Source organism: Emydura macquarii, unplaced genomic scaffold (genome assembly GCF_026122565.2).
Source record: "Emydura macquarii macquarii isolate MOO-44397 ecotype Brisbane River unplaced genomic scaffold, CSIRO-AGI_Emac_v2 contig_1253, whole genome shotgun sequence".
Lineage (NCBI taxonomy): Eukaryota > Metazoa > Chordata > Testudines > Chelidae > Emydura > Emydura macquarii.
In genome coordinates, this window is record NW_027131390.1 from 54,477,608 (window position 1) to 54,502,733 (window position 25,126).

General features: G+C 41.4%; 1 protein-coding gene and 1 pseudogene across 8 annotated transcripts in view; one reads left to right on the forward strand and one right to left on the reverse strand.

The window, feature by feature from the left end:
- Positions 1–25,126, reverse strand: part of PARD3B (par-3 family cell polarity regulator beta) — a 656,325-nt gene that overhangs the window by 119,150 nt on the left and 512,049 nt on the right. For 6 of the 8 annotated variants that reach the window (XR_010919815.1, XM_067548843.1, XM_067548841.1 and 3 more), the window contains one exon: positions 14,878–14,988. Coding sequence is in view for 5 of the 8 variants with exons in the window: in XM_067548843.1 (XP_067404944.1) it covers positions 14,878–14,988 (111 nt within the window). In the remaining 3 variants the exon portion in view is untranslated. Of the gene's footprint in view, positions 1–14,877; positions 14,989–15,282; positions 15,459–25,126 lie in introns of those variants that run through there. The other 2 variants (XM_067548846.1, XM_067548848.1) reach the window with 2 other exon arrangements.
- Positions 497–1,051, forward strand: LOC137153847 (zinc finger and SCAN domain-containing protein 20-like; annotated as a pseudogene).

The following is a 25,126-nucleotide window of genomic DNA, read 5'->3' on the forward strand; positions in this document are numbered from 1 at the left end:
GAGATCTCCAAACTGCAGCGATTACCCAATTTACATCTGATTTAGAGTCTTAATATCTCACCTATGATTTTACATAACATTTCTGCTTTTGTCTCTCATTTCCCTAATTCATACATATATCGAGAAAAGCATTGTCTAGGAGAAAAGTACCCTATTGCCCCAGTTGGGTTTAATGTTTAATTCTCTTTTCTAGTTGGTAGCAAAATATGGCCTGGTCAACACTGGCGACGGAGATCGACGTAACGTCACTTATGTCGATCTCCTAAAGCCTGCGTCTACACCGGGAGGGTAGTTCTGTCGACTTAAGGCGCGGCAAAAGTTGACGTAATAAAATCACCTTCTCAAGTGGCGTAGCGCGTAAATCGAATTTCATGGGTCAATTTTGCGTCAGTGTAGACAGAGCGTAACGTAATTCAATGTTAATGGCCTCCGGGAGGTATCCCATTATGCCCTATTGTGACCGCTCTGGACATTCGCGCTCTGCTGTTACGTGGCCATGGAAAACGGAAATGGACACTCCCATCATGGCCCAGGAAAATTTGAATTTTCATTTCCTGTGCAGCCAGCGTGGAGAGCTGTACTCATCAAGGCTACTGCAAGGCCCAAACGTGCTCCAGCATGGAGTTGATCAGAGGTCTTAGATCTCATCGGTCTGTGGGGCAAGGAGTCCGTTATGGCTCAACTAAGAGCCAGCAAAAGAAATTTGGATATTTACAGGAAAATATCCCAGGGCATGTTGGAGAAGGGGCACAACAGGGACGCACTGCAGTGCGGCGTAAAGATCAAGGAGCTACGGCAGGCATATCAAAAAGCAAGGAAAGCAAACAGCCGTTCTGGCTCCTCACCCAAAACATACCGCTTCTATGAGAAGCTGCTTGCAATGCTCGGCAGTGACTTCACCACGGTGCCGCCACGCAGCACTGATACCTCTGCTGCATCCCACTCCAGTGACAATGATGAGGACTCCGTGGCTGAGGAGGAGGAGGACGATGAGGAGAGCTGGGTGCAGGAGAGCAGGGTGTCCGTTCTCCCAGACAGTCAGGACCTATTCCTGACCCCAGAGCAGTCCAGCAACACACAGAAATGCAATAATGATCCCAGGGAAGGCACATCTGGTGAGGATTTTTTTCTGCTTAGCAGTTATGTCCTTTTAAATGGGGATAAGAGAATTTCAAGTGTTTAGCGGACTTTACTGGGAGGTTACTCCCGGAACAGATTATTTATGTGCAGTGGTATGCTCCGAGAATCATCCGTTGATATCTCAAGGAAGCTTTCATGTAGGTAATCTGTTATCCTTTGCACAAGGTTTCGGGGGAGGGCAGCCTTGTTTCTTCCTCCACAGTAGGATACTTTGCTGCGCCACGCTGCAATCAAGTGAGCTGGAATCATGGCGGAACACAGCATAGCAGCATAAGGGCCAGGCCGGCACCCCACATGCAGCAAATCTTCCCTTTCCTCATGCGTTACCTCATGCATTACCCTCAGGGGACTGATATTGCTCATAGTCACCTAGGGAAGACGGTGCATGTTTAAAGTACCCGAGCTATAAAGCCGATACCCTCTATCTCTCTAGTCCTCTTTGTATTGTCCTACTGAGACACTTAAATTATTTTCCAAAAGGTATCTGATGAGACTATTAACCCACTCACGCTGTCCTCAGATCCACTGTGGCTACCTCATCACTAAACGGTTACCTTAATTAAACCGTGGCGCCCAGTCAGGACATTTTAAATGAGCTTTTTAGAGATCATTAATCCTTTCTATAGCAGAGTAAAGTGCCCCTGGCTTACCATCTCTGTAACAGCATGGCGAGCCGACCCTTCCGAGATTCTCGTAATGGAATGCGGGTCTGGCTTTGCCTTGCGCACACTAAGGGGAGTATTTTATACATTGTTGCAGTTGCTTCAGTTTTCTGGGTCTGCTAACAATGGCAACGTTGTGTATTTCTTTTCATTCTGCAGACACCTCGGCCTTGTCCCCCCTCCAAGAAGTGCTGCAGAAAGACTATCGCAGATCAGAAAGAAGAAAAAAAAAAATCACAGGATGACATGTTTGGCAAGCTCATGAATGCCTCTGTGGCCGCTGAGACAGAGCTCCAAGCGTGGTGTTTGACCTTGTCCCAGAACATGGACAGGGAGGATTGAAGAGCCATGCAGGAGCAGGATCACAGTAACCAGCAGGAGATGCTGCGACTCATGCGGGATCAGGCAGACATGCTCAGGTGGCTTGTGGAGTTTCAGGAGGAGCGGCGGCCGGACGGAGTCCTGCTGCAGCCCCTCCAGAACACTCTTCCACCTATGGCTTTGCTGCTCTCCCCCCATTGTCTCCCCAAACAGTCTCGGAAGAGACTGGCCAGGCTGCAGTATGTGGTGTATTCCACCCCGGTGAAGGCAAGCAGAAAGCTGCGGTGGCCCTGCTGACAACTGTCCTGCAAGCAACCACGCTACCCCTTGAGACTGAATGAACATTCGTCCCCCACCTCCACCGACTTGAATGTTAAAGAAAAGTTTGCATCTTTTCCATAAATGTCTCTTTATTAATTCACAGCTTGTTTGGGGAGGGCTTTGGAGGATGCTGATACCGATGGTAGGAGGGATGGTAAGCAAAGACACCAAACATACAACAGAAAACATTACTGCATCTCATTGCAGAACCTGGTTTTCAGTGTTTCCTGAAGGCGAAGCGGTCTGCGGTTGACTGAGTATATTGCTGCCATCTGGTTGCTCAAAATTGTCGGCCAGTCTTTCTGTCTCCACAGCCCAACCCTGGGGGAACCTTTCCCCATTCGCTTTGCACACATTATGCAGAACACAGCACACAGATATAACTGATGGGATGTTCTTTTCACTCATGTCCAGCCTAGTAAGGAGACTTCTCAATCTGGCCTTAAAACACCCAAACGCACATTCCACCTCTGTTCTGCAAATGCTTAGCCTGTTATTAAAACGCTCCTTGTCGCTGTCAAGGTGCCCGATGTACGGCTTCATTAGCCAAGGGAGCAAGGGTTAAGCAGGATCCCCCAGGATCACTATTGGCATTTCCACATCCCCGATGTGAATTTTTTTGGTCTGGGAAGGAAGTGCCCGCCTGCATGTTAGAGAACAGCCCCGAGTTCCTAAATATGCACGCGTCATGCATCTTTCCAGACCACCCCACATTGATGTCAGTAAACCGACCCCTGTGATCTACAAGGGCCTGCAGCACCATGGAAAAGTAACCTTTGCGGTTAATGTACTCTGTTGCTAGGTGGGCAGGAGCTAAGATAGGGATGTGTGCGCCATAGATGGCCCCCCCACAGTTTGGGAACCCCATTGCGGCAAACCCGTCCACTATGTTCTGCACATTTCCCAAAGTCACTACCCTTCATAGCGGAAGTCTATTGATGGCCCTGCACACTTGAATCACAGCAGCTCCCACTGTAGATTTACCAACTCCAAACTGATTCCCAGTTGTACGGTAGCAGTCGGGGGTTGCCAGCTTCCAGAAAGCGAAGGCCACTCGCTTCTCCACTGTCAGAGCTTGTCTCAAAGCGAGTATTCATGTGCTTCAGGGACAGGGCCAGCTCCGCTTAGTCCAAGGAAAGTGGCATTTTACATGCGAAAGTTCTGCAGCCACTAGTCATGATCCCACAGCTGCATAACGATGCGGTCCCACCAGTCTGTGCTTGTTTCCTGGGACCAGAACCGGTGCTCCATGGACTGCAGATGATGCATAACAGCCTGCAGCAATCAGGTATTGTTCCACTCGATGGCTTGTAGCAGGGCAGCCTTGGGGACATCGCTGTTGCCTGTGCTTCGGGTTCTCCTTTGAAAATACTCCAGGATAAACCGCAATGTATTTGTGATGCTCACAATAATAGTGCAGAGTTGAGCTTGCTCCATTTCTCTGCAGCAATGGCAAGCGCAGGGGCATAAACAAACAGTGAGAAACCAGTTTCCTGTTTGTTTGGGGCAAGAAGGGAGGGGGAAGGAGTGTTGCATCATGGGACAATGAAACTCGTCCCAACAGCCCCCATGGCTAGTTGCACTGTGGGATAGCAACCTACAGTGCAGTGCTTTGACTGTTGACACAAGCATGGTGAGTGTGGACGCACCACCCTGGAGCAAGGAGCATGGTGTGGACATGCTCCAGCAACTTCTAAAAATCGGCGGCTGAAAATCAATGTTAGGTAAGTCGACTTCACCCTGCAGTGTAGACTTAGCCTATATTTCAGTGGCTAAAACATATTTTCATTCATCTACATGAAAGTGGACCAAATAAATTCTGCCTTTAGACCCTCAAATGCAACACTCATTAAAGTGAATGGGTATTTCATGTGAATATCTGAGGGTAGCATCAGGCCAAATGCTTTTAAAACTTTTTAATTTTTCATTATTGACATGCACACAAACTTTTCATACCAGTATTAGTAAATCTTATTCATAACCTGTATTTGTTACTTTTAAAAGTCTCATGTGTGTTTTGTCAATCTCTTATTTTCTGGGCAGGCCCAATATTTTAAAGTGGAAGTTTAAGTATTTCTCATAATTTGGTGCTTTATTTTTTAATCCCCAAAACAATGGGTAACTGAGGGTATCATCTGGAGGCCACTGGATTGGACCAGTGTAAGTGAATCTGAAGCGTTGTTATTACTAGATATCAAGTATAAAAAGGAAAGAAACCAGCTTGACTCCCAGGACTTCTTTTCAATTGCCTTGCACTCTGTATAGTAATATACATGAGTGTAAAACTCTACTATTCTAAGCTGATAGAGTGTTTTGCACCCAGTTTGCATAACTGTAGACAACTGTAACAAGATGCAGGGCAAAACTTCTATCAGCATAGCTGCATCTACACTGGGGATTTTGCTGCCATGAGCGTAGGCTTTGTAGGTGTCCAACCAAGAAAATGTTGTAGGCCCAGTCCTCTGCACTGGGTGGAAGTTAGTCGCAAGCCTCTTGCACACACCCCCACTTTCTATCCTTAAGAAAGCAAGGTAACTAAGGGACAGCTTGTAGGCAGAGAATAAATGTGTCTCAGGAGACATGGTGAGGTGCTGCACTTAGCTACTCTGCACTGTGCACTCCACTTTCCTCTTTGACATTAGTAGGCTGGAGTAAACAGGCAGTCGTGCAGCAGTGCACTCCTTAATGCAGATTCATATTCCTGCACCTCCTCATCACTCTTTACCCTGAGCTCACATCCCTACCCCTACCAAACCTGTGCCATGTAGGATCAAACCCTAATTTTGTAAGTTGCAACATCCCTGCAAAGACGCTAGGAGAGACATACTAGAGGGATTACTTTGTCCCCCACTGTGCACAACCACCTCTATGGTGAAACATGGCAGTTTAACAGCGTACAGCAACACTATCTAATTTAAAGTACGGGAGAAATTTAGGTACGCAAAACATACTTACTAGAACATTTACTACTTTTTGACCAGCAGGGTGAATGCTATATTAGGTTTTCCACTAATGTAATTTCAATTGTTTTCAGTGAATTTGCTTTGGTATGGCCATTGAGCATCTTGACAGATGAAAGGACACGACAAAGTCAGTCAATGATGCTTGGCAGCAGTGTGGGAGAAGAGCCCATAGTGCAAGCGGCAGACCTTCCCCCAGTGGCTACAGGCCATTTTGCTTTGGTTTTTATCAACTTCTGGTTTTCTCTCTTCTGTGTTTGTTTCAACTTTCACTGTAACAAACAGTCAGAGAAAGAGAATTGCAGAAGGCAAGTATTTGCAGATGCAAATATTCTCACCAAAGCCCTTGCGACTTAACCAATCAAGGAAAAGAAACAAAACAATCACAGCTACACAACACAGCTCAAGTTTTGAATATCTATGATCTACTCATAAAGTAAACATTTCAAAAGTAAACCACCAGATAAAATGAATAATGATTGAATGTGAGGAAATTGCAGAATAACCATAGGAGGAAAATTATTCGCTGCACATTACCCACTCAGCTTTAGTGAGCATCAGAGTTGGAATCTGGCAAAAACACCAAGGTTAATACCACTGCTCTTAAGAAAAATGCCACGTGATCTGTACAGATCACAGTATGCAAAGATTTTGATTTGACATTGCGTTCAAAGACACTATCTGCAACGTTGGTTCACAACCTACTCAGAGGGAAGACTGACATCTACTCAGTCACCAACACCATTTCCTGTAGCAGCTAGGTGTTCTTGGAAAGCCTCCTGTTCAAACACTATCCTGTCACAACTTTGCTTAGCTAGCAAGAGCTGATGAGCTCACAGCACAAAGTATTAGGAGAGTATAAATAGTATTATTTTTCTCCATTTGAAAGAAATTCTAAGAGTGGAAGTTTCAAAACGATATTCATGTGATATGACTTTCCCCTAAGAATTTCTTTATTATATATTGTATTCAATTTATGTTTATAGACACATATACAGAGTCTACCTACCCTGAGTTTGGGAATGAAAGGTTGACTTTTTAGTTAATAGTCTGTGATTTAAAATTGGGATGAACAAACATGAAGAGATGTGGCTTTTAGGATCTTTAGTTTTTCCAGTACTAAATCTGATATGGAAACTTAAATACACGCACTGCGCGCGCACACACAAAATCTCTCTCATTGACTGCCCATGCTTACAAACTTGTTTCTTAGACTCTTTGGCAGAGAGGGGGAGTGAGAAGTTGTCTGTAGTTATGGTATTGCCCCAAGCACATGCTGACGCAAGGTGCTGATGGTCATATAGTCTTGTATATACTGAGGGGGAAGGCAATGGTGGCTTTCCTAGCCATTTTTTTGCCTGCTCTGACACTGGTTTTGGCAAGAAACTGAACTAACTTCAGTGGTAAGTTAGAGCAGTCACCAGGCTTCTCTAACTTATGCCAGATGATACTGTGTCCTAGGAATCATTCTGTGAGTCCAGGGTCACGAGAAAAGTGGCATGCTTGAGCCCCCATCTTTGAATGCTCCCTGTGTGCAGCAGAATGTGTCGATCCAGCCCATATGGCACTTGAAAATTCCCCTGTCAAGTCAACTTGAAGTGCCCTTTGCATTGCTTGAGCAATGGAAAAGAGAATTACCCTTAGCCGAGGATCTGTCCCAATCTGTCTCTCGGCAACTAAGCTTTCCAGCAGCAGTAACAAAACTAGATAGTTCTTATTAAATGTTGCTTTTTCAAGTTCTGTTTTAATCCCATGTTTCCTATGAAGTATACTTTTAGCTTGTAAGCAGTTAATAATGCAATCAGTTATAATTCTCTTTGACAGCATCATTTTAAAGGTGTATCTTCAAACAAAACAAAAAGTATCACAGCTTGGCATTTTACTCAAGAGAGGGTCAGACCATTACCAACAAAATGTTCTCACTTTTTGGTTGGCCAGCCAGCACCTCCGAAAAAGAGCATCCAGAACATAGTGAAATTATTATCTCAATGAAGGGCAAGCCAGTGAGACTATGCTACAGAGATGAAATTTTGGGGTTTTTTAGGGGGCCGGACTACGACATATTGGAAAGTGCTGAATGGCCACAGACTATGGCATCTGGGAAAGAAGACTGGTGATTGGACAAAAAGATCATCTGTCAAATAATCCATACCGTGCATCAGTCTGGCTCCCACTGCCAGTACAGTGTTCTATTCTGAGCCAGAACATTCTGGGCTCAAGTCCCAGACCAGCACTGTACTGGAGGTGTCCTCCTTTGTAGCAGTATGTAGTTTGCTGAGTCTGTCGGAGTAAATTCTGTTTTAGCAACAACAAATTGGAACTGGAAGCCCAAAATCTGCCACTGGGTTCTAAATGCAATGTTGTGACCTATGAAAGGTGGGAGATGATTACTGACATCGGTCAGTCAAAGCCAAATATCAGTCCTGCCCTACTCAATGGCAGGCTTTTATTACACGTTCCGGTATGTATAGCAGAAGCAGATCTAAAATGAGAACCACTTAGAATCAATAGGACGGGATTCATCTGTGCCCCTGTCCAGTGCAAGTGCTGCCACTGTAATAAACAGAAATCTGAGAACTTTATACTGTCAGCACAAAATGAAGCGATGACCTTGACCTGCGCAACATCAGCCAGTCATTTTTTCATAGCCCCTACATACCATACTACACTACTATGATCTAATAAGAATCTACAAGTAATTAACTTGAATTTTTTGAAAACTGAAGCCTTAATCAAATATGTATTGTTATCAAGGTTCCAAGGCAGCAATAAATTGGAACATTTAAAAAACTGGGATCTAATCCAATCCGTGATCTGATCAGGGTTCAATGGTTATAATAAATTGGGACTATTAAAACTGGGATCCCATCCAACATTTTATTTTGTCTAAACCACAGGACCTAGCTGTGCTGCAAAGTCAGGAATATTCAATGAACAGTAATGCCATGTTGGATTAACCCTTAGTAAAGAGTGATACAAAAACACAGGCATCCCAAACTGGTCTGGTCTTCCCAGAGTTGAGCTGTGATAAAATCAATTAATAAGATTATATCAAAGAATCAATATCACCATCTTCAGGTTTTTATTTTTATTAAAATAAAATAATAATAATAATCCAAGACTCAGCAGACTATAGCACAGACACAAAAGCCACAGGGGTTTGTTAGCAATCTGTGTGTGTAGGTTTTCAAATGTACTGTACAGTTCAACCTGTTTTAAGGGTTTGTTTTTGAACACCACAAGCATCCACTTCTCATTCCAAACAATAGCTGGCTGGTTTATCAGATTGCAGCTCATGTGGCTATTCCGGTTTTCATTTCGATTTCCAGTAACACACAAATCCTCCATAATTAAATAAAATGAAATAAACGATGGTAGAACAGGAATAGATTTTCACTCACTAGTATTCTCTCAAAATGTTTTTCTCTCTGAATGTTTTTATTTCTGTAAGATGCATTTCGTTTGTACGGAGATCAAGCAGCTACAAAATTAAATTTCAGTTTGCCAAATATAAAAAACACATGTATTGATTTAAACTATGGGAATGGAAAACAAATGCAGCAACTGATAAGACAAGGGAGAAGGTCTCAGCAACTTTTGGAAGGATTCTGAAAAATAAAGAAAACTTAGAATCTTGAATGTAGAAATTGAATCCAATTAACTTTCTCCAAGTTTAAGATTTGCTCTGACCTAACCATTCTGTTCAGGCCAGTTGTTGAAAATAAGGGCCAGATATTCCCTTTGCTTTCCTACCGTTCTGCACAAAAACTTAATGCTACTTTAAATCTCCTCAATTAATTCCAATGAAAAACACAAAACTAAGGTTTAATTAACAAAATAAACTTGCTACCTCTCATAAGGAACAAGTGCAGAACATTATTCTGTACAGAGTGTGCCTTTATATTCACTAAGTCATATGTTACTTATTAAAATCATCCCAGTGTCAATAAGGAACTTCATTTAGTGAAATTTTATTCTAACGTCTGTAAGATGTTCAACTCTGCTGGAAAGGAGACTTTGGTCTCAGCAGGGATACTCCAGTAAAATAATCCTAAACAAACAGGAAAAAATAGTTCTTTTTCAACTGATATTCACTTTATTTGCATTTGAAAAGAGAATAAATTACTACATATAAAGCTCAAGTACCTAATATATTTTTCTTGTTTGTTTTACAATAGTTTTCAAATGTTAGAAAATTAAAAGGCAGCCCCACAAGAGTTAGACAGGAATGGAGGGGAAAAAGTCTTGGTTGAAAAAATTAAATAAATAAAATGACCAGCTCTTCCAGTATCTGATAATTTACTAAAACAACATCTTGTTTTCAAAATATAAAAAAATGATAATTTTGTAGTAACTGACTGTGAACATACTAAAAATATAAATTTGACTCAGATTGAACAACATTTTAAAAAAAATCAGCCTTAGAGACAGTATTTGCATTTATTCCTTTTATAGGCAGATTCTAGCCCTTTGAAGCTGAGGTTTAATTATGGCCAAAGCCTCTGAACCAGGAACAAAATGATGAGTTTATTTAAAATAGGGCCTCAGTCCAATGAACCATTTGACTTGCATTAGGAACGACAAACTACCAGCTCAGGGAATCAAATAGCCGGGTAAGGAAAACCTCCTAATACAATATTGCCATAAAGTGCTGACATTCTTCTGTGAGGATTTAGTCATATGTACTACTATGAGCAATGAAAGGCTGAAGGAGTGGAAAAAAGGAATAAACTGTGAAATCTAGAGGAGGTGCTGACTTCATATGCAATTAGATACAGATAAGGCTATAACTGAGAAAGTAAGGCTAATATCCTAAATTTCCATTAACCACTTCAAACCTGTAGTAACATCAATCAGAGCATGTAATACAGATTTTAGGGAAAAAAAAGGTAGTTTTTTAGTTGAGGCGGTAGACTGAGACTCAGGAAATGTGGGCTCAGTTCCCAGCTCTGATAGAAACTTCCTTTTGTGACCCTGGACAAATCACTGAATTGACATATGTAAAAAAAGGATAATAATACTATTTTCTTTCTCCAACCCTTTATCTTTTCTATCTACCCTGTAAGCACTTTGGGCATGGTCTGAGCCTTAGCATGTGTTTTTACAGTGTCAAGCACAATGAAGACCTGATCTTGGTTGGGACCTGTAGAAACTAGTATAATATAAACAATAAATAATTAAAACAGGTGAGGAATTTTTCAATGGAACATGCCAATTTATTGAAACAAACTTTTTCCAGGAATGTATAGTCTTCGTTGGGAAAGTTTTTCATGTTCAGGAAGCAAAATCACAGAGAAACTCACCCCAAAACAGCCATTAGCCTGGTGGTTAGGGCTGGGATATGGAAAATTCAGGTTTAAGTCATGGCTCAGCCTGAACTGGAACAGGGACTTGAACCTGGCTCCCCCACATTGCCGGTAAGTGCCCAGTGTCTAGGCTATAGAATCAGTCTCTCTCTGGCCCAGTGAACATTTAATGATTTCTCTCTCATGTTCTTTCATGAACAATTATGAAAGGTCTTAGTTTTGTTCTGATGTGGAACAAAAATAAATTTCAAAACATCAAATTATTTTTGCAAAATGGAATTCTTTTTTTCCAGACAGCACTGTAAATAATAATCATAATAATGATGTTTACCTTCACATTTTAGTGTAGGATGTGTTGATGATACAAAACTGGTACAGAGAATCAAGGAAAGAGAACACAGAAGAGAAAGAGTTAAAGAAGAAAGATATAGAATGGAAATAAGATGTAAATGGTTACAGCAACAACATTTCCCCTCTTAAGGGTCATATGTGCAGTCTGATGCCCCATGGACTTTATGAAATATTTTATTGCGGTGGAATAATTACACCTTACAAAACTCCAAAAAAAAATTCTATTCTTCTAAGTTGAAAATGCACTTCCTATTGGAAAACACACTCCACAGAGATCTTGTGCTTTTGGAGGCATGCCAAATGTGCAGTGCATGCAAACCCAACCTCCTAAAATCATGCAAGGTCCACAGCTGCTAGGATGCTGAAATGGCCTTGATCATTAATCCTATCCACCCATCCCAAAAATCAGCTACTCTGACCTCTTCCACTAACACTTGATATAGACAGCTCAGGGTCTGAAAAAAAATTTGTCAGATGTGCATGTGTGGTGAAGGAGTATTGGTTAGTGTGGCAGACTTTTGAAAAACCCGGGCAGTCAGCATTTAACTGAAATACAACCTCAAGCAGCCAAGCTAAGTTTGTTATTCTAGGAATTGAGACTTCTGAATAAAAATGACTCAAGTAACTATTCATGGAAAGGTAAAATTAGATAGGTAATTAATATCGCTTATGAAAGTCAAAATTAGAAAAGTAATTAATACTTTGTGAAGGTTAGTTATGAGATTATTTTGTTTGCAGTTCTGTAGCCCATCATTCTACAGTTAAGCACTTGTTAGTTCTGTCATAAACACATTTCACTCCACACAAGAGTGCAGCTTAAAATATGATGCTTACATTCTAGTAAATCTTTAGTGAAGCCTGGTTTGTTAAAGATGAGTCAACATATGCAGAATTGCAGTTAGTGAAGTCATAGTAGCAGAGAGATCTATGGGGTGTACTCTCCGCATGGTTTTCTTTGCCAATATGTGCATTAAAATCTTAGGCTTGAATTACATTATACATTATAGGATTACTGAATCTTGGGACACAGCTATAAAACTCTTCTTTACTGTCTTCCTGAGCATCATCATAGGTGAATAGACAACAACAATATAAAGTACTCAATTTCCTTTAAACTGGGTTACTTATCTTGAGGCTGATCTTAATCAACCGCTCATATCATTCTTGCACAGAAATATGTTGTGAGAAAATCTGCAACAGCATGTACTTTTCCTTTATCACTGATAAAATCTTTGCTATCCTGGAACCAGTAATACAAGATAGGGTTCAAAAGTCAGTCTGTAGGTAGTCTTGAACTGCCAAACACATAGAACTATATTCTTGTTTTATTCAGAGAACTGTCATGACCTGCTTGTATATACAGTATATGTTATACCGCTTTTGGGAATTGAGGATTTAAAAAAAAAATTTACCCATGTAAGCAGAATTACCTCAAGGAGAGAGGGTGATATTTCTATTCTTTTGCATTGTGGAAGAAGAATCAAATAAGAATCAAGAAAGTGAGTTAAAAATAACTCCTCTAAGTTCTCATCTAAGTTCTCAACACACCTGCTGTTCTCTATTTCAGTCCAAACACTTCCAGGTCAGAAAGTTAAATCATTATAAAGAAAAGAAAACAGAATGATGAAGATATTAGGCTGCCTCTTTCTAATACATCCTTACCAATGTACAGTCAGTCAGTGACTATGATTTTTTAAAAAGTTGTTAACACTAAAGAAATGTTAAGAACAATTATCTCATGTGCAATTGGAACATTAGCCCTTTAGACAGAAAGGCTCATTCCTTTTTGTCTGCCAACGATTTAGTAAATGACACTGGCCCTTTCACAGATGGGATACATACTTTTTAGCTTGCCAGTATCCTAATAAAAGACACTGGCTTCTTTAAAATGAAGGACACATACCTCTCAAATTGCCAGCATCCAAATTGGGAATCAGCAGTTTAAAATAAAGAAGGCACTCCACTGCCTGGCAAAATCAGGGACATGCTACAGCAATTTTAAAGCAAATGGCATAAATCCTACCCTGACATTATTTAATTTAGATAAACTATCTATTTAAAACATTGGGTAAGTATATCCAATATCAGTACTGCAGCAACTAAATAGCCTACCATCTCCTGAAATGAGTGGAATAAATATTATTAGTGACCTTTGGGGTTTTTTTCCAAATCAAATCCCATTAGTTTACTAGGTCATATGACTAAAATCCATTGTGCAATAGCCCCCCAACTGGGCCACAGCACATTAAGGGAGGGTAGATGTCTCAAATGGCTAGTGACCAGCAACACAAAGGTAGAGCTGTCCCTTTAGCTCCTGTGTGTATGACATCTCTGCAAAGAGGCAGCTGCTTAGGTACACTGAGAAAGCAGTGATGCCCATTTTTTCCCCATTATCCCAATGAGCAGAATATTCTAATGAGGGAAGGAGGGCCCAGCAGTGTGCCTCCCTCCACAGATAATATGCAGTGTGGGACCTCTCACACAAAAAGCGTTGCTTGAGCTAAGAGACTATGACCCCTTGATGGCAACTGTAGCAAACTCGTTAACCTCTTATGCGCACCATCTACTGAAGGGAACAAAGACCCACTTTGCGGTAATGTGGTTACATCCAGAAGGCTAGTCTTGTTTGGGGAGGAGGAGAGAAGAGTTTGCTCACCTTCAGGGCAGCACTGTAAGGATTACCTATTTTTCCAGGCTTTTAAAGAACGAAGATGGAAGCCGGGAGAAGTAAAACTATTGGTTCTATTGGGCTGGAAAGGCAGCCAGGCTGTTGAGATTATGGATGGGACAGGCATATTTTATGAGAGATGAAAAAACAGAAGTAAAATAAAAACTCTTTGGTTTACAATTGTTCTTCAGTCTCTCAGAACCTATCCTAACTTTTGGGCTCTATTTTATTCCCATTGCCCTTGGGCCTCTTCAGCATTTCTGTACTAAATATTATTACAACATGAATCTAGAGTTTAATTTCTTCTACAGCCTTAAGTGAACACAACCCAAAAAAGGAGACAATAACAAAGATGAATATACCAAAGCTGCACTTAAAGCATAAAACGTATTGACTGGCACTAGAATCAGCCAAAGTCAGAAGAGACCTGCAGCGCTGGAAACCACTTTGGGGGTTGTAGGAGGAAAGGGAGCCTAGAGATTATAAGAAGCTGTTCCGACTGCCTTAGGGAGGAGATGGGGAGCCCAATGCATGGAGCTCCAGAAGTAGCAGCTCACAGCACTGAGAGGGAGGGAGGAGAAATGAGGCCTGGCCTCAGGAGACACTCCTCTTACTTGCATTTTGTATCATAGGCCCTGAAGAGGAGCTGCTGCACCAGGCGGTGCAGAGAATGCATGAAGTCCTGTCAGAGAAGCAAAGGAAGTAGAACAGATGCTGTTATGCAGTAGCCCATCACAGCAGCAGCCTCACAAAGGGAAAGTCAGAAGACTGGCCTAACGTTGTTGTCCCTAGGTTGAATATTAGGGGGGAAAAGTTTTCACGAGGAGGGTGGTTAAGCACTGGAATGGGTTGCCTAGGGAGGTGGAGGAATCTCCATCCTTAGAGGTTTTTAAGGCCTGGTTTGACAAAGCCCTGGCTGATGTGGTCATGCTTTGAGCAGAGGGCGGGACTAGATGACCTCCAAAGGTCCCTTCCAACCCTAATCTTCTATGATTCTATAATTCATTACAGAGATCTACTGCCGGTGGGCTGGGCTGGCATATCACCGACCCAGGCCTGGAACAACTGCCCTGGCTTTCCCTCCTACCATAGGAGGTCCTTGCCTTCTGTTCTTTTAATCAACATAGATGTTTACATGATTTACTCACCTCTCACGCTCATCTTTCATCTTTTCTAGTTCTTCTTCTCTCAGAGTGCCATGTTTTGGATTTCCTTTGTGGTCAGCTTTCCCATCTTTCTCCTCTTTCTTCTTCCCAAATCTGAGTAAGGCATTAGGGAATGGTCAGGGAAGAGGAAAAAATTAGTGGAGGAAAAATGCACTGTTTACTGAGCACAGAACAAAGCTGGAGATTTAAGCGACCATAACAGAGAGCTATTGCCTAAAGTAAGGGACCTATCGCAAAAGCACAACATAATAAAATAAATGACCAATTATTCTGACTATAGACCATTTATACAGTAATTGATTATGAATGTATTTGAACCTTGAGATTTTAAAGACATTGTGCGTTAGAGAAATTACTCCCTCGCCCCACCCCCAAAGACCTGAAATGAAAGGGACTGCTATGCTAAGCTATTATCAGCACGCATTTCAAAGCAGCTGAAGGTTCTTCTTACCAGAAAATAGGCTCTCTGAAAGCAATCTTCAGAGCAATCTTTTGTGCCAACATACAGAGTTGACCACATATTCTGCTCCGATCAGTAAAAGTTGTCACTTGTTCACATATGGCTTTAATTTAAAGATACAGGGTTGAATTTTGTTTAAAATCATAGGAAGGTGCAATCAGCATGAAAAACAAATCTTGCTCTATTGCTAGATTAGAGAGATAGCTAGTTCACAAAAGTCCCCTTTTAAATGCTTTTACTTTCTATCTAATAATATATTATTATTTAATATTTCATTTATGAGAGTGCCCCAGAGACCCCAATCAGTCCTGGGGTTTCATTGTATTATGCACTGTACAAAGACATGTAAAAATATATTCCTTACTTCACAGAGCTTGCAAGAGGTTACTATGTGCCAAAGCTACATTTCATTTCTCATTGAGTTAGATCTTGAGGTTGGACACACACGGCATTATGGCCTACCAAATACTAACCCCTGCAACTCCCAAATCTGAAATCCTGAATGTCACAGGTCACAAAATGAGCAGTCATTTTTATCATATTCCAACCTTTCAAGTGCCTTTACATGAAAATTAAGGCTAATGACTTACAAAAATTATTGATTCATTGAGCATGCTGTATTTTAACTTCATTAATACACTTACAACTTTTCAGGCTGTTCTATGGAAGTTAGTAACATTTCCTTGGTTATCCTTCTTATTTTTCATTTCAGTCCAAACTGTCTCCAGTACGATAGCTGAACTACACTACAAACACTTAAGTTGTAAATCATCTACCTCCTTTGACCAAAGCTGGAATTCTGCGAATGTTCAGTCAGACTATGTCTACGCTTGGAGCTAGGGGTGCAATGCCCAGCTCACGCAGACATGCTCACACTAGCTCTCATCAAGTTAGCGGGCTAAAAATGGTAGTGTAGCGATGGTATCATATGCAGTGGGCAGCAGTGGAACAGATTAGCTGCCCTGAATCTGCATCCATGAGGTCCAGGAGGGTTTGTACTGGGAGTGGTAGGCTGTGCTGTTGCAGCAACATTGCTATTTTGACCATGCTAACTTGATGAGAGCTAGCATGAGTCTGTATGTGCGAGATGGGACTCGCACCCCTCGCTCCAAGTGTAAACATAGCCTCTGACTCCTAAAGTAACGATCCACATTGCCAGTGAATTTAATCAATGGGCTTGAGCCCACAGAAAAATTAAGTCATTAGATGCCAAAGGGCCAATTTTGCTGATAAATAAGGCATTTCCATTATGACAGCAGCCACTCTCAGGGTGAGAGAAAGAGATATGGTGAAGATGGAGGAGAGGGGGAAAAGCAGCAGAGGTGCCAGGCAGGAGGACTTGACCCTCCCTTACACATGGTGCACAAGAGCTCCATGATGGTTCTTTGCAATGGAATAAGGAGGGAGACTGGGCATATTGGAGGCATGGGGGGGGGGTGTCTATAGATACCTCATCTTACTCTTTCCCACATCTTTGCAGTAGCAGCCCTAGCCCCACATCCTACTTAAACCACCAGTGGCCTGCTGCTCCATAAGATTCATTCCTCTCTTTCAGGGATCCCTGTTCCAAACACACACGTGCCTCACCAACCAACCATTCTTGGTTCTTTTTCTATAGTCCCATCTCATTCTGGTGCTATCAGAATCACAACAGACAGAACTGTGTTCTTCATGAGTGGAAAGCTCCATTATCAGCTTCTATATTCCTGTGGTCTCCAGTGACTGCGGAGCCTCATACCTGTGATGGGGAGTTTTCCACAATCTGATGGGGGAAACACAGCAGTCAGGAAGAGACAGGTAGAGGTGAGTGTGTATACATATATGCGAGACAGCGATTGAGAGAGCGAGTGGGACTGAGCAAGAGAGATGGACATGGAGGTGAAAAGACACAGGCACGAAAGAAGAGCTGGATGGGACCTTGCAGATGTTATAACCCCACCCAAACAACTGAGTCCAACACCTGCAGGTTGGATGGGAAAAGATTCTGTTTTCTAGCACCTGCATATTCACTGAGGATCTCTCATGGCAGTATTCTCAAGAGACGATGCATTTTCTCCTGAGTCCTGATCATAACCTGACTTTGTCAGTTTGTTTCTATTCTTCCTGCCTACAGTTCCCCCATAGTATCAATGCTGGGTTTGTGGAGTCTAGTATTTGATATGAGTATTTATAGATTATTATTCTTGGGCATTTTGTATTGTTACAGGGAGGTAAAGTTAGAGATGCAGCAAACAAAAAATGCAACAAAAAGACTGAACCTCTCTGACTTTCAAGTCTGGGTATTATCTGTTGCTTACACAGGGAAATATTTTTTTAAATAAAAGGACAATTTTGATTGCAATAACTGCCAATTTGACAACTCTTTCACAAACACTGCTGTCGCCCCAAATTGGTAAGTTCAGATCTAATTATAAACTAGCAATGGTGGGTTGGTCTTGATGAAAACAAGTTTTTCCTGCTATTTTTGGCTTCACCCTGGAGCCCTGTGGGCTTACAATATTTACCTTTCATATTAAATACACAATATGTTGTCCAAGGCTGGGAAAATGTTCTGATTTTGACCTCTTCTGTTCATTACTAAACCCTAACACAAAATCTATTCCTAATTATTTTTATGATGTTTTGCAGTACAGCAAAATTCAAGCATGGACATTAAGAGTGTGTGTGTATAATTGCAAAAATCCAACACCAATTTAGAAAACCACATGTATGGCATAAAACCACAAAATATCCAGCATCTTCTTTGACTGTATGTATACACCATGCCCTGAAATTTACGATATTTGCAAAGGTCTGTGTTCTCTGATGTATTCTAAATTACCTTGGGCATGGGCTGATGAAATTAACTTCTACTTATTGTAATTTTGCATAATTTTGTGCACTCCAGGCCAAATATTTCTCTAATGTTTAGGGGACAAATTCTTTCCTTGCTAACCTCACATTAGGCCTGATTCTTTTCCGTGAAGTCAATGACAAATCTCCCACTGACTTTAATGGCACAGGAACAAGCCTGTTGTCATAACTGCATCGTGGAATTAATCAAATTAAGATGAAAATTCTGTGAAAAGTGAATGGCTTTCAGTCTTGAGGTTTACAAAATCTACAGACAACAAATAACTGGATTACAGTAAAACATGCCTTTTATATTCAAATGATTGATATAAGAATAAAATGGTTAGTGAATAAATTTATTGCACACTAATCTTTAAAAGCTCTTTTCACTACACTGTGTATAACAAAATTCACTTAAGGTAATATCTGACAGAACTGTTGCTTATTGAAAAATTTACGTAGCAAATGGACGAATATAATTAGAAGACCTGAAATATGAATAGATTGTGTTCACCCTCCCACTTGCATCTGTCTAGATTGGTTTGTATGGAATGAAATCACTTAAAATAACAATATAGGGAAAAAAACAAGTAGCAAAGTTATGAATGTATGTAATATTGTGATTACCTGGTGTAAATGCCTATGAAGGCAGTTGTAGCCATAAAACCATTAGTATGCTTTTCACTATACAAGGGCAATATTCCAAATGCTCTGAGCAGACTAATCCTGCATGCAGAAATAGAGAGGGATTTTCTTTACGTGACCTGCCCTCAGAAAGATGAAAATGAGTGAGTCATCCTAACGTGAAAGCCCATGTACTATTCTTGAAAACGTGTTGTACTACTTAGATGGATTTCCCTTTGCTAGTAGTAGCTTTATCCATTGAAAGAAATCACCAACATCCTGAGAATAACTAAGGTATTTTCCATTAGAAACATTGATTGAATCAACTCTTTGAATACCAAATGTGAGATTTCTTACTGGAATATTTACTACTATATTATTGACTCTGGTATAAAAAGAGGGAACGTTTATATTTCTACTGTGAATGTCAAGAGATTGTGAAAAAACACTAGAGGACTGTTCATTCTGTCCATGTCTTCATCCCTTTTTAAATTTCAAGATTTCAAGGACAAAAGCAAACCTCCTGTTCCATGGGCCTGTTCTGTTGTTCCTGGGAAAAATGTCCTAAATGCAAGACCTAAAGCTGTGGTCATGGCAACATTTCATTTCTGTGCTGAACAGAACAGACCTCAAATGTGTTGATATTTGCTTCAAGGATTAAAAAGCAGGGAGGTCTATAAAGTCCCCACACTTCTAAGCAGGAGGAACATCTGCTGGGTAGGGTCCTACAGCAGCTTGCTAGCTAATTTCAGCAATTGGGAATTCTTTCATTAATTAGGTTCCCCCTATCGGTAGGTGTCACTGCAGCTAATAAAGAATGGAATTGCAAACATCTGTGGTGAAAGAAAAATAATTCAACAGGGCCCAAGACATGACAAAACAAACAAACACGCACATATCTCAACAATGCCATGAAATCTTGGCATTTCCAGAAATTATTTGGAAAATAAAACCTAGAGTGATTTGTAAAGTGTATATAACAGAAACACCCATTTCACAGCAAATGAAGAACAAAAAACCCATGCTGAGATTATTAAAGCAGCTCCATTATGAAAGACTAGAAATATAAAAATAACCCTCAAAATTAAATCTGAATGCAAGTAACAGTGAATGGGTAAGCAAGAAAGATAAAGATACTAATAAGGTATGATTTTCAAGTCCACACAGGGACTATAAAAAGCTTATTGACTGCCACTACTGCCGTGTGTTTTAAGTTATTTTATCACTCAGCTTTACAGCAGAAGAAATACTCTCTAGACGCAATGCTGTGCTTTGATTAATTACTTTCATACATACACTTTTACAGGGTATTAGACAGTGCTGTAAAGAAATTTAGTGAGTCAGATTAATGGCCTGTGATTACTGTTCCAAAGTCATTTTATGTTTATTTTAACAGCAATGTTAATTAAATATTTGTTTTACATTTTTAGTGTTTTTCTAAATATCTAAAAGGTTTGTTATTAATGTTTACGTATGGACAGAAGCTAAGCAAGCCGTATGTTATTATTGGGAGTAAAGACTTTGCTGAAGTTACTGTACTGCAGGAACTAGAGAATATGTAGCAGGTCTCAGTAGAAGAACCCCATGCTTGGAGAACAAGTGCACACAATTGGAAAGCGCAAGTCAGTCATAGTTTAAAATAAAGCACTAGAAAGAATAATTGCATCTGTTCAGCAAAGGCAGGTACACGCCTTCCTTTTCTTTCATGTCTGGCACCATCCTTTCCACAAACTAAGAAAAGGTTGCAAGGCGGGAGCAAGAGGAACTGTAATTAGATTTGGTTTCTTTTGCTAGCAGGGAGTGGTTACACAAGGACCTTGGGATTTTCAAGCCCATTCAATTTGCTTTGGATCACTTCAATAGCTGGACTGAGCACAGAACTATCTGCAGATGGAAGTAGTTCTAAGTACTGTAGTAAACACATTCCAACTTTGCATTCATAAGGCTACTGAGACCATCACAGAAAGCTATGTGGAAAGATAAAACTGATCTGGCCACTGCCTAATGAATTTAATCAGGTGTGGTCCAGTTCAATTTATTAAATTTTCTGTAACTAGAAATCTGATGTGAATTTTTTAAATTAAGCTCTAAACATAGCTACATTTTGGTAAATCAAAGTAGGTGCATACTAACTATCTGCAAATCCATTCTGGAGTTCAATTGCAGCAATACAACAATGGGGTTTAACTGATTATAGGCAACAGGAAAAAGAAAGGTTAAGCAGAAAAAGTTGATATTCAGAAGCTTTCTTTCTTTATTAAGGGTGAAGCAATCTCACTAAAGAAGCCTACATTATTAACACTAATATTGGTTGCTGCTGTTTTTTTATGCCAATACTGAGAGAACAAGAACATATTTTTTTATTATATTCAACTATTGGGAACAAGACTAAAATGACTGAGCTTCCAGATTCAGTCTAATGGGAGTAAAATTTATCTTTTTAACAACTCTGATTAAAAACAAAAAACAAAAAAAACCACCCTCTACTTCTTTGATGTCCAAATTAGCATCTTTTCTCCAGCATGCTGAATTAATTAGTAGAGTGACAAAGGAATTAGTCCTGATAGGATCAAAGCGGAAACCATGTTTACTGGAATTTACAATTAAGAACATAGAGCATTAACCCTCTATATTCCATGTAACTTTCTACATGCCATATTACCCACTTTCCGAATTTTTAAAAAAAATAAACCAATAGTGCAATATTTTTCTTACTGAAAAATTCCTATTTTTCTTCTAGAAAGAAAAAGATTCTTGCCTCAAAAGTTGCCACACAGAGAACTTTTCCATTGGAACACACACATTTTTAAGTATTTATGTTTACATACTGCTGATTATGTAAATTCAGAGGCATCAACAGAATGAAGCAAACAGTGTTCAGAGAGGACATTTAATAGTATTTATATAAATGCTTGGCTCAATAAATTGTGACCTTTAAGGGTCAGTCAAGAAATTCCTAGTATCAAATCTTCCAGGAAGTCTGCTTGATTAGTGCTTGATAAATAAATAATGTATCTATCTTAAATGCAGAGGCTCAAATTCAGAAACTAAATGTCAAACGCAAGGCCTACATTACACACTGAAGCTTAATACGTAGCATTCATGTGAAAAGTAACAAAAATGGTAATCTAGGATTAAATGTCTCCTGATCTTGGTGCTTTGGGCATTATACAAGCTCCAATATCAGAGAATGAACAATTATAAACAAATAATGTGGAACACCACCCCCTCTACTCTTCTGAGAGTCAGCTCTTTTGCACAGATATTGCAGACTAAAGGTGGTCTAGACAGGTCTGCCACAATTTTCTCTCCAGAATCATCGTCATTATCCTTACCTTTGTAAGCCTCAAATCCCTCCTTTTAAATGTGGAACTTGCCCTCAACTTAGTTAGCAGTGAATACAGTAACTCATTCTGTGAATTGGAGGCAGAAAATGCTTATCTAGTAAGGCAGCTCTATCCTACGCCACCAAAAGCCAACCAACGCATGAGTTCCACCAGAGCCAAAAAGGAAGAGATATCTGATAGCACACTCATACTCAGGTCTTCTGTGCTAGAAGCGGCCATTTGCAAAAAAGCACTCAGTCAATCTACTGAATCAATTGCATGGAATAACTCTCATTAGCTTCTCTATGTAAACAGCTTTCTCTAGCTATGTAAATACTGGGGATAAAGGACAGTTATTAAGGATAACATTTTAAGGTATTTATTTTTGGAGCAAGATACTGTATTCCTATTGTATGAGGGGAAGTGAGGGGGAATTGTGCCTTTACTAAATGGGTTTTCCTGTAATATTAACTAACTGTAGGAAATCTGTGACATTAAATGGTGACCTTGCTTCTATTTCCATGTTCAGCACAAGCTAGTGCTCAGATCTTTTAATTAATTTTTTTTTCTTTCTTGCAAAAGGCACCCAATTTAAGCAGTGTGTACCCCCACATCAAGCACATCAACAAATAAAAGCCTACAGTACTGTGGCACAACTATGATTTACAACTTGACCAGAAGAATCAGAAATTGATTTATAGTCTGTCCAATGCACCAAGCTCTATTTGCTTGTCCACTAGACTGTGTAACTACCACTCTCCCATATATTCTGATATGTTCTTTCTTTCCTATACCAGTGGCTGATTTTTTCCCTCTGTTCAATATCACAGGCAAGTAATTACATCTGAAGTGAAAACGAATGCTGTTTTAGATATTAGCCTATATGGAGTTTGCAATTTTAATCCCTGTGGTAGCCCTAGAATAACATTTTCAAAGGCACCTAAGTCCAACAGTCAAAAATGATTTAGGCACTTAGGAGTGTAAGTCTCACTGACTTTCAAAAAGTCTTGGGCTCTTAAGTGCCTAAAAGTCATTTTTGAAAATGGGATTTAGACTCCTCAGTCACTTATGTCACTTTGAAAATGTTCCCTATTTATTTTGCTATGAAATTTAAATCCAAAAATGCCTCATTGTAAGCTGGTGGCACAGTCCAGCCGGGGCGTCGCGATCCTTCCTTGGGCCCAGGCTCCAAGGAAGGCCACAGCGCCTTGGTCTAGGGGAATAAGCAGTGCCGATTACAAGTCTATAGCCCTGGCACCCGGCTGGGCGGGCTTCTTTCACAGTCTGTAGCCCTCGGGCCCTCACGTACGTCAGGGCTGATAAGGAATCTATAGCCCTGGCCTTCCAACAGGCGGGGCTGTTCAGCAGTCTGGTGCCCCCAGCCCTCAGGCAGGAGGAGGCAGACAAAGTGGTCTATAGCCCCCCGGCCTTCCAACAGGCGGGGCAAGCAAGCAGTCTGGTGCCCCCGACCCTCAGGCAGGGCGGGGTAGGTAAAGCAATCTATAGCCTCCAGTCTTCCAACAGGCGGGGCAGGCAGACAGTTTACAGCCCCCAGCCCTCAAGTCGGGCAAGGCTGGTGAGATAGTCAATAGCCCTCGGCCCTCAAGTAGGCAAGGCCGGCAAAACAGTCCAAAGCCCCAGCCTTTCAGGCAGACGGGGCTGATAAAGCTCGGTACCCTCTGGTGGCACTCAGAGGAAGCCAAGCACTCCCAGGGTGGTTAGGGAAGGGGAGAGGGGGACGCAGGCCCACCCGACTCCACTGCGTCCCAGCCCAGGCTCTATCAGTGGCAAAGTAGTTTGCCACTGAGTCAGTGGGGATCCAGAGGCAACACGCTGACTCGTTTCACCACAGACTCAGCCACTCTCTAGTCAGCTGTCCCTGGGCTACTTCCTCCCACCCAGTCCCTGGATACTTGCATCCAGTCGTCTTCCTCCAGGTCGCTGGGGAGGCGGCAAGAGGGAGTCCCACCGGTCCCTCACCATCGACCGGTGGCAGGTCCGGAAACTCCTCAGGGTCATCAGCAGAGGCCAGCTCCTCCATGTAAGGCCTGCCTCAGGGGGTTTTCCCTACCCAGTGGTCTCGGGTGGCTCTCCCCAGCCACTAGGGTCTGGTGGCCCTACCCAATCACTCGGGCCCAGCGGCCCTCTCCAGTGACTCGGGCTCGGCAATCTGGGCAGGCTTGGGAGGCTCCAGTAGGTGGAGCAGTTGCTTTGAACAGCCTCAGGGCCTGGGTCAGGCCTAGACCACAGCCTCTGGGAAGACACGTCTGTCTCCAGCGGCAGCTTCCCTGGCTGCGCTGCCAGGTCAGCCTTTTATACCGGCCTTTCCTGTCCTGGCTCCGCCCCTTTTCTCCCAGGTTGTTTGGCCTGCAGGGCCTTGTTCTGTCCAGCAGGGGCGTCGTGACCCTTCCTCGGGCCCAGGCTCCAAGTAAGGCCACAACGCCTTGCTATACTCATATAAAAAATCTGAAATATGTGGTCAGAAAGCAACATGTCAGTTGTGACATATAGTACATTTTAACAAGACTGTGTGTGGGGCAGGGGGGGTAGAGTCAGAATAAAGACAGCTGACAACTAGATTGCCTATTAGGCATCACTCAGCCCTTCCTATTCCCATCAGAAGACCAATAGCAAGATCTTCCTGAGAGACTGTGGTGCCAGGTCACCACAAAGCTAGGCAGATTTCACAGGAAGCCCTCCTTAATCTTTTGACACTCTAAGAAGCTGCTTACCTTGCTTATGCTTAATATTGGGTCAGTGGCCAAGTAACAAAGTGAGTTAATACGCTGCTGTGTTTATTTTTTCTCCCTTTTGGATATCTAGGGTTTATCTGGATTAAGTCACAAACAGGAATGAGGTTGGAGGTTTGAAGTCTAGTTCTCAATGAACATTTAGTTATATGTCAAAGTTAATATAATCTGACACATTTAAATGCCACTGGCGACCTCTGCTCAGAATACACAGAGGTGGAATCACAAACTTCTTGTGG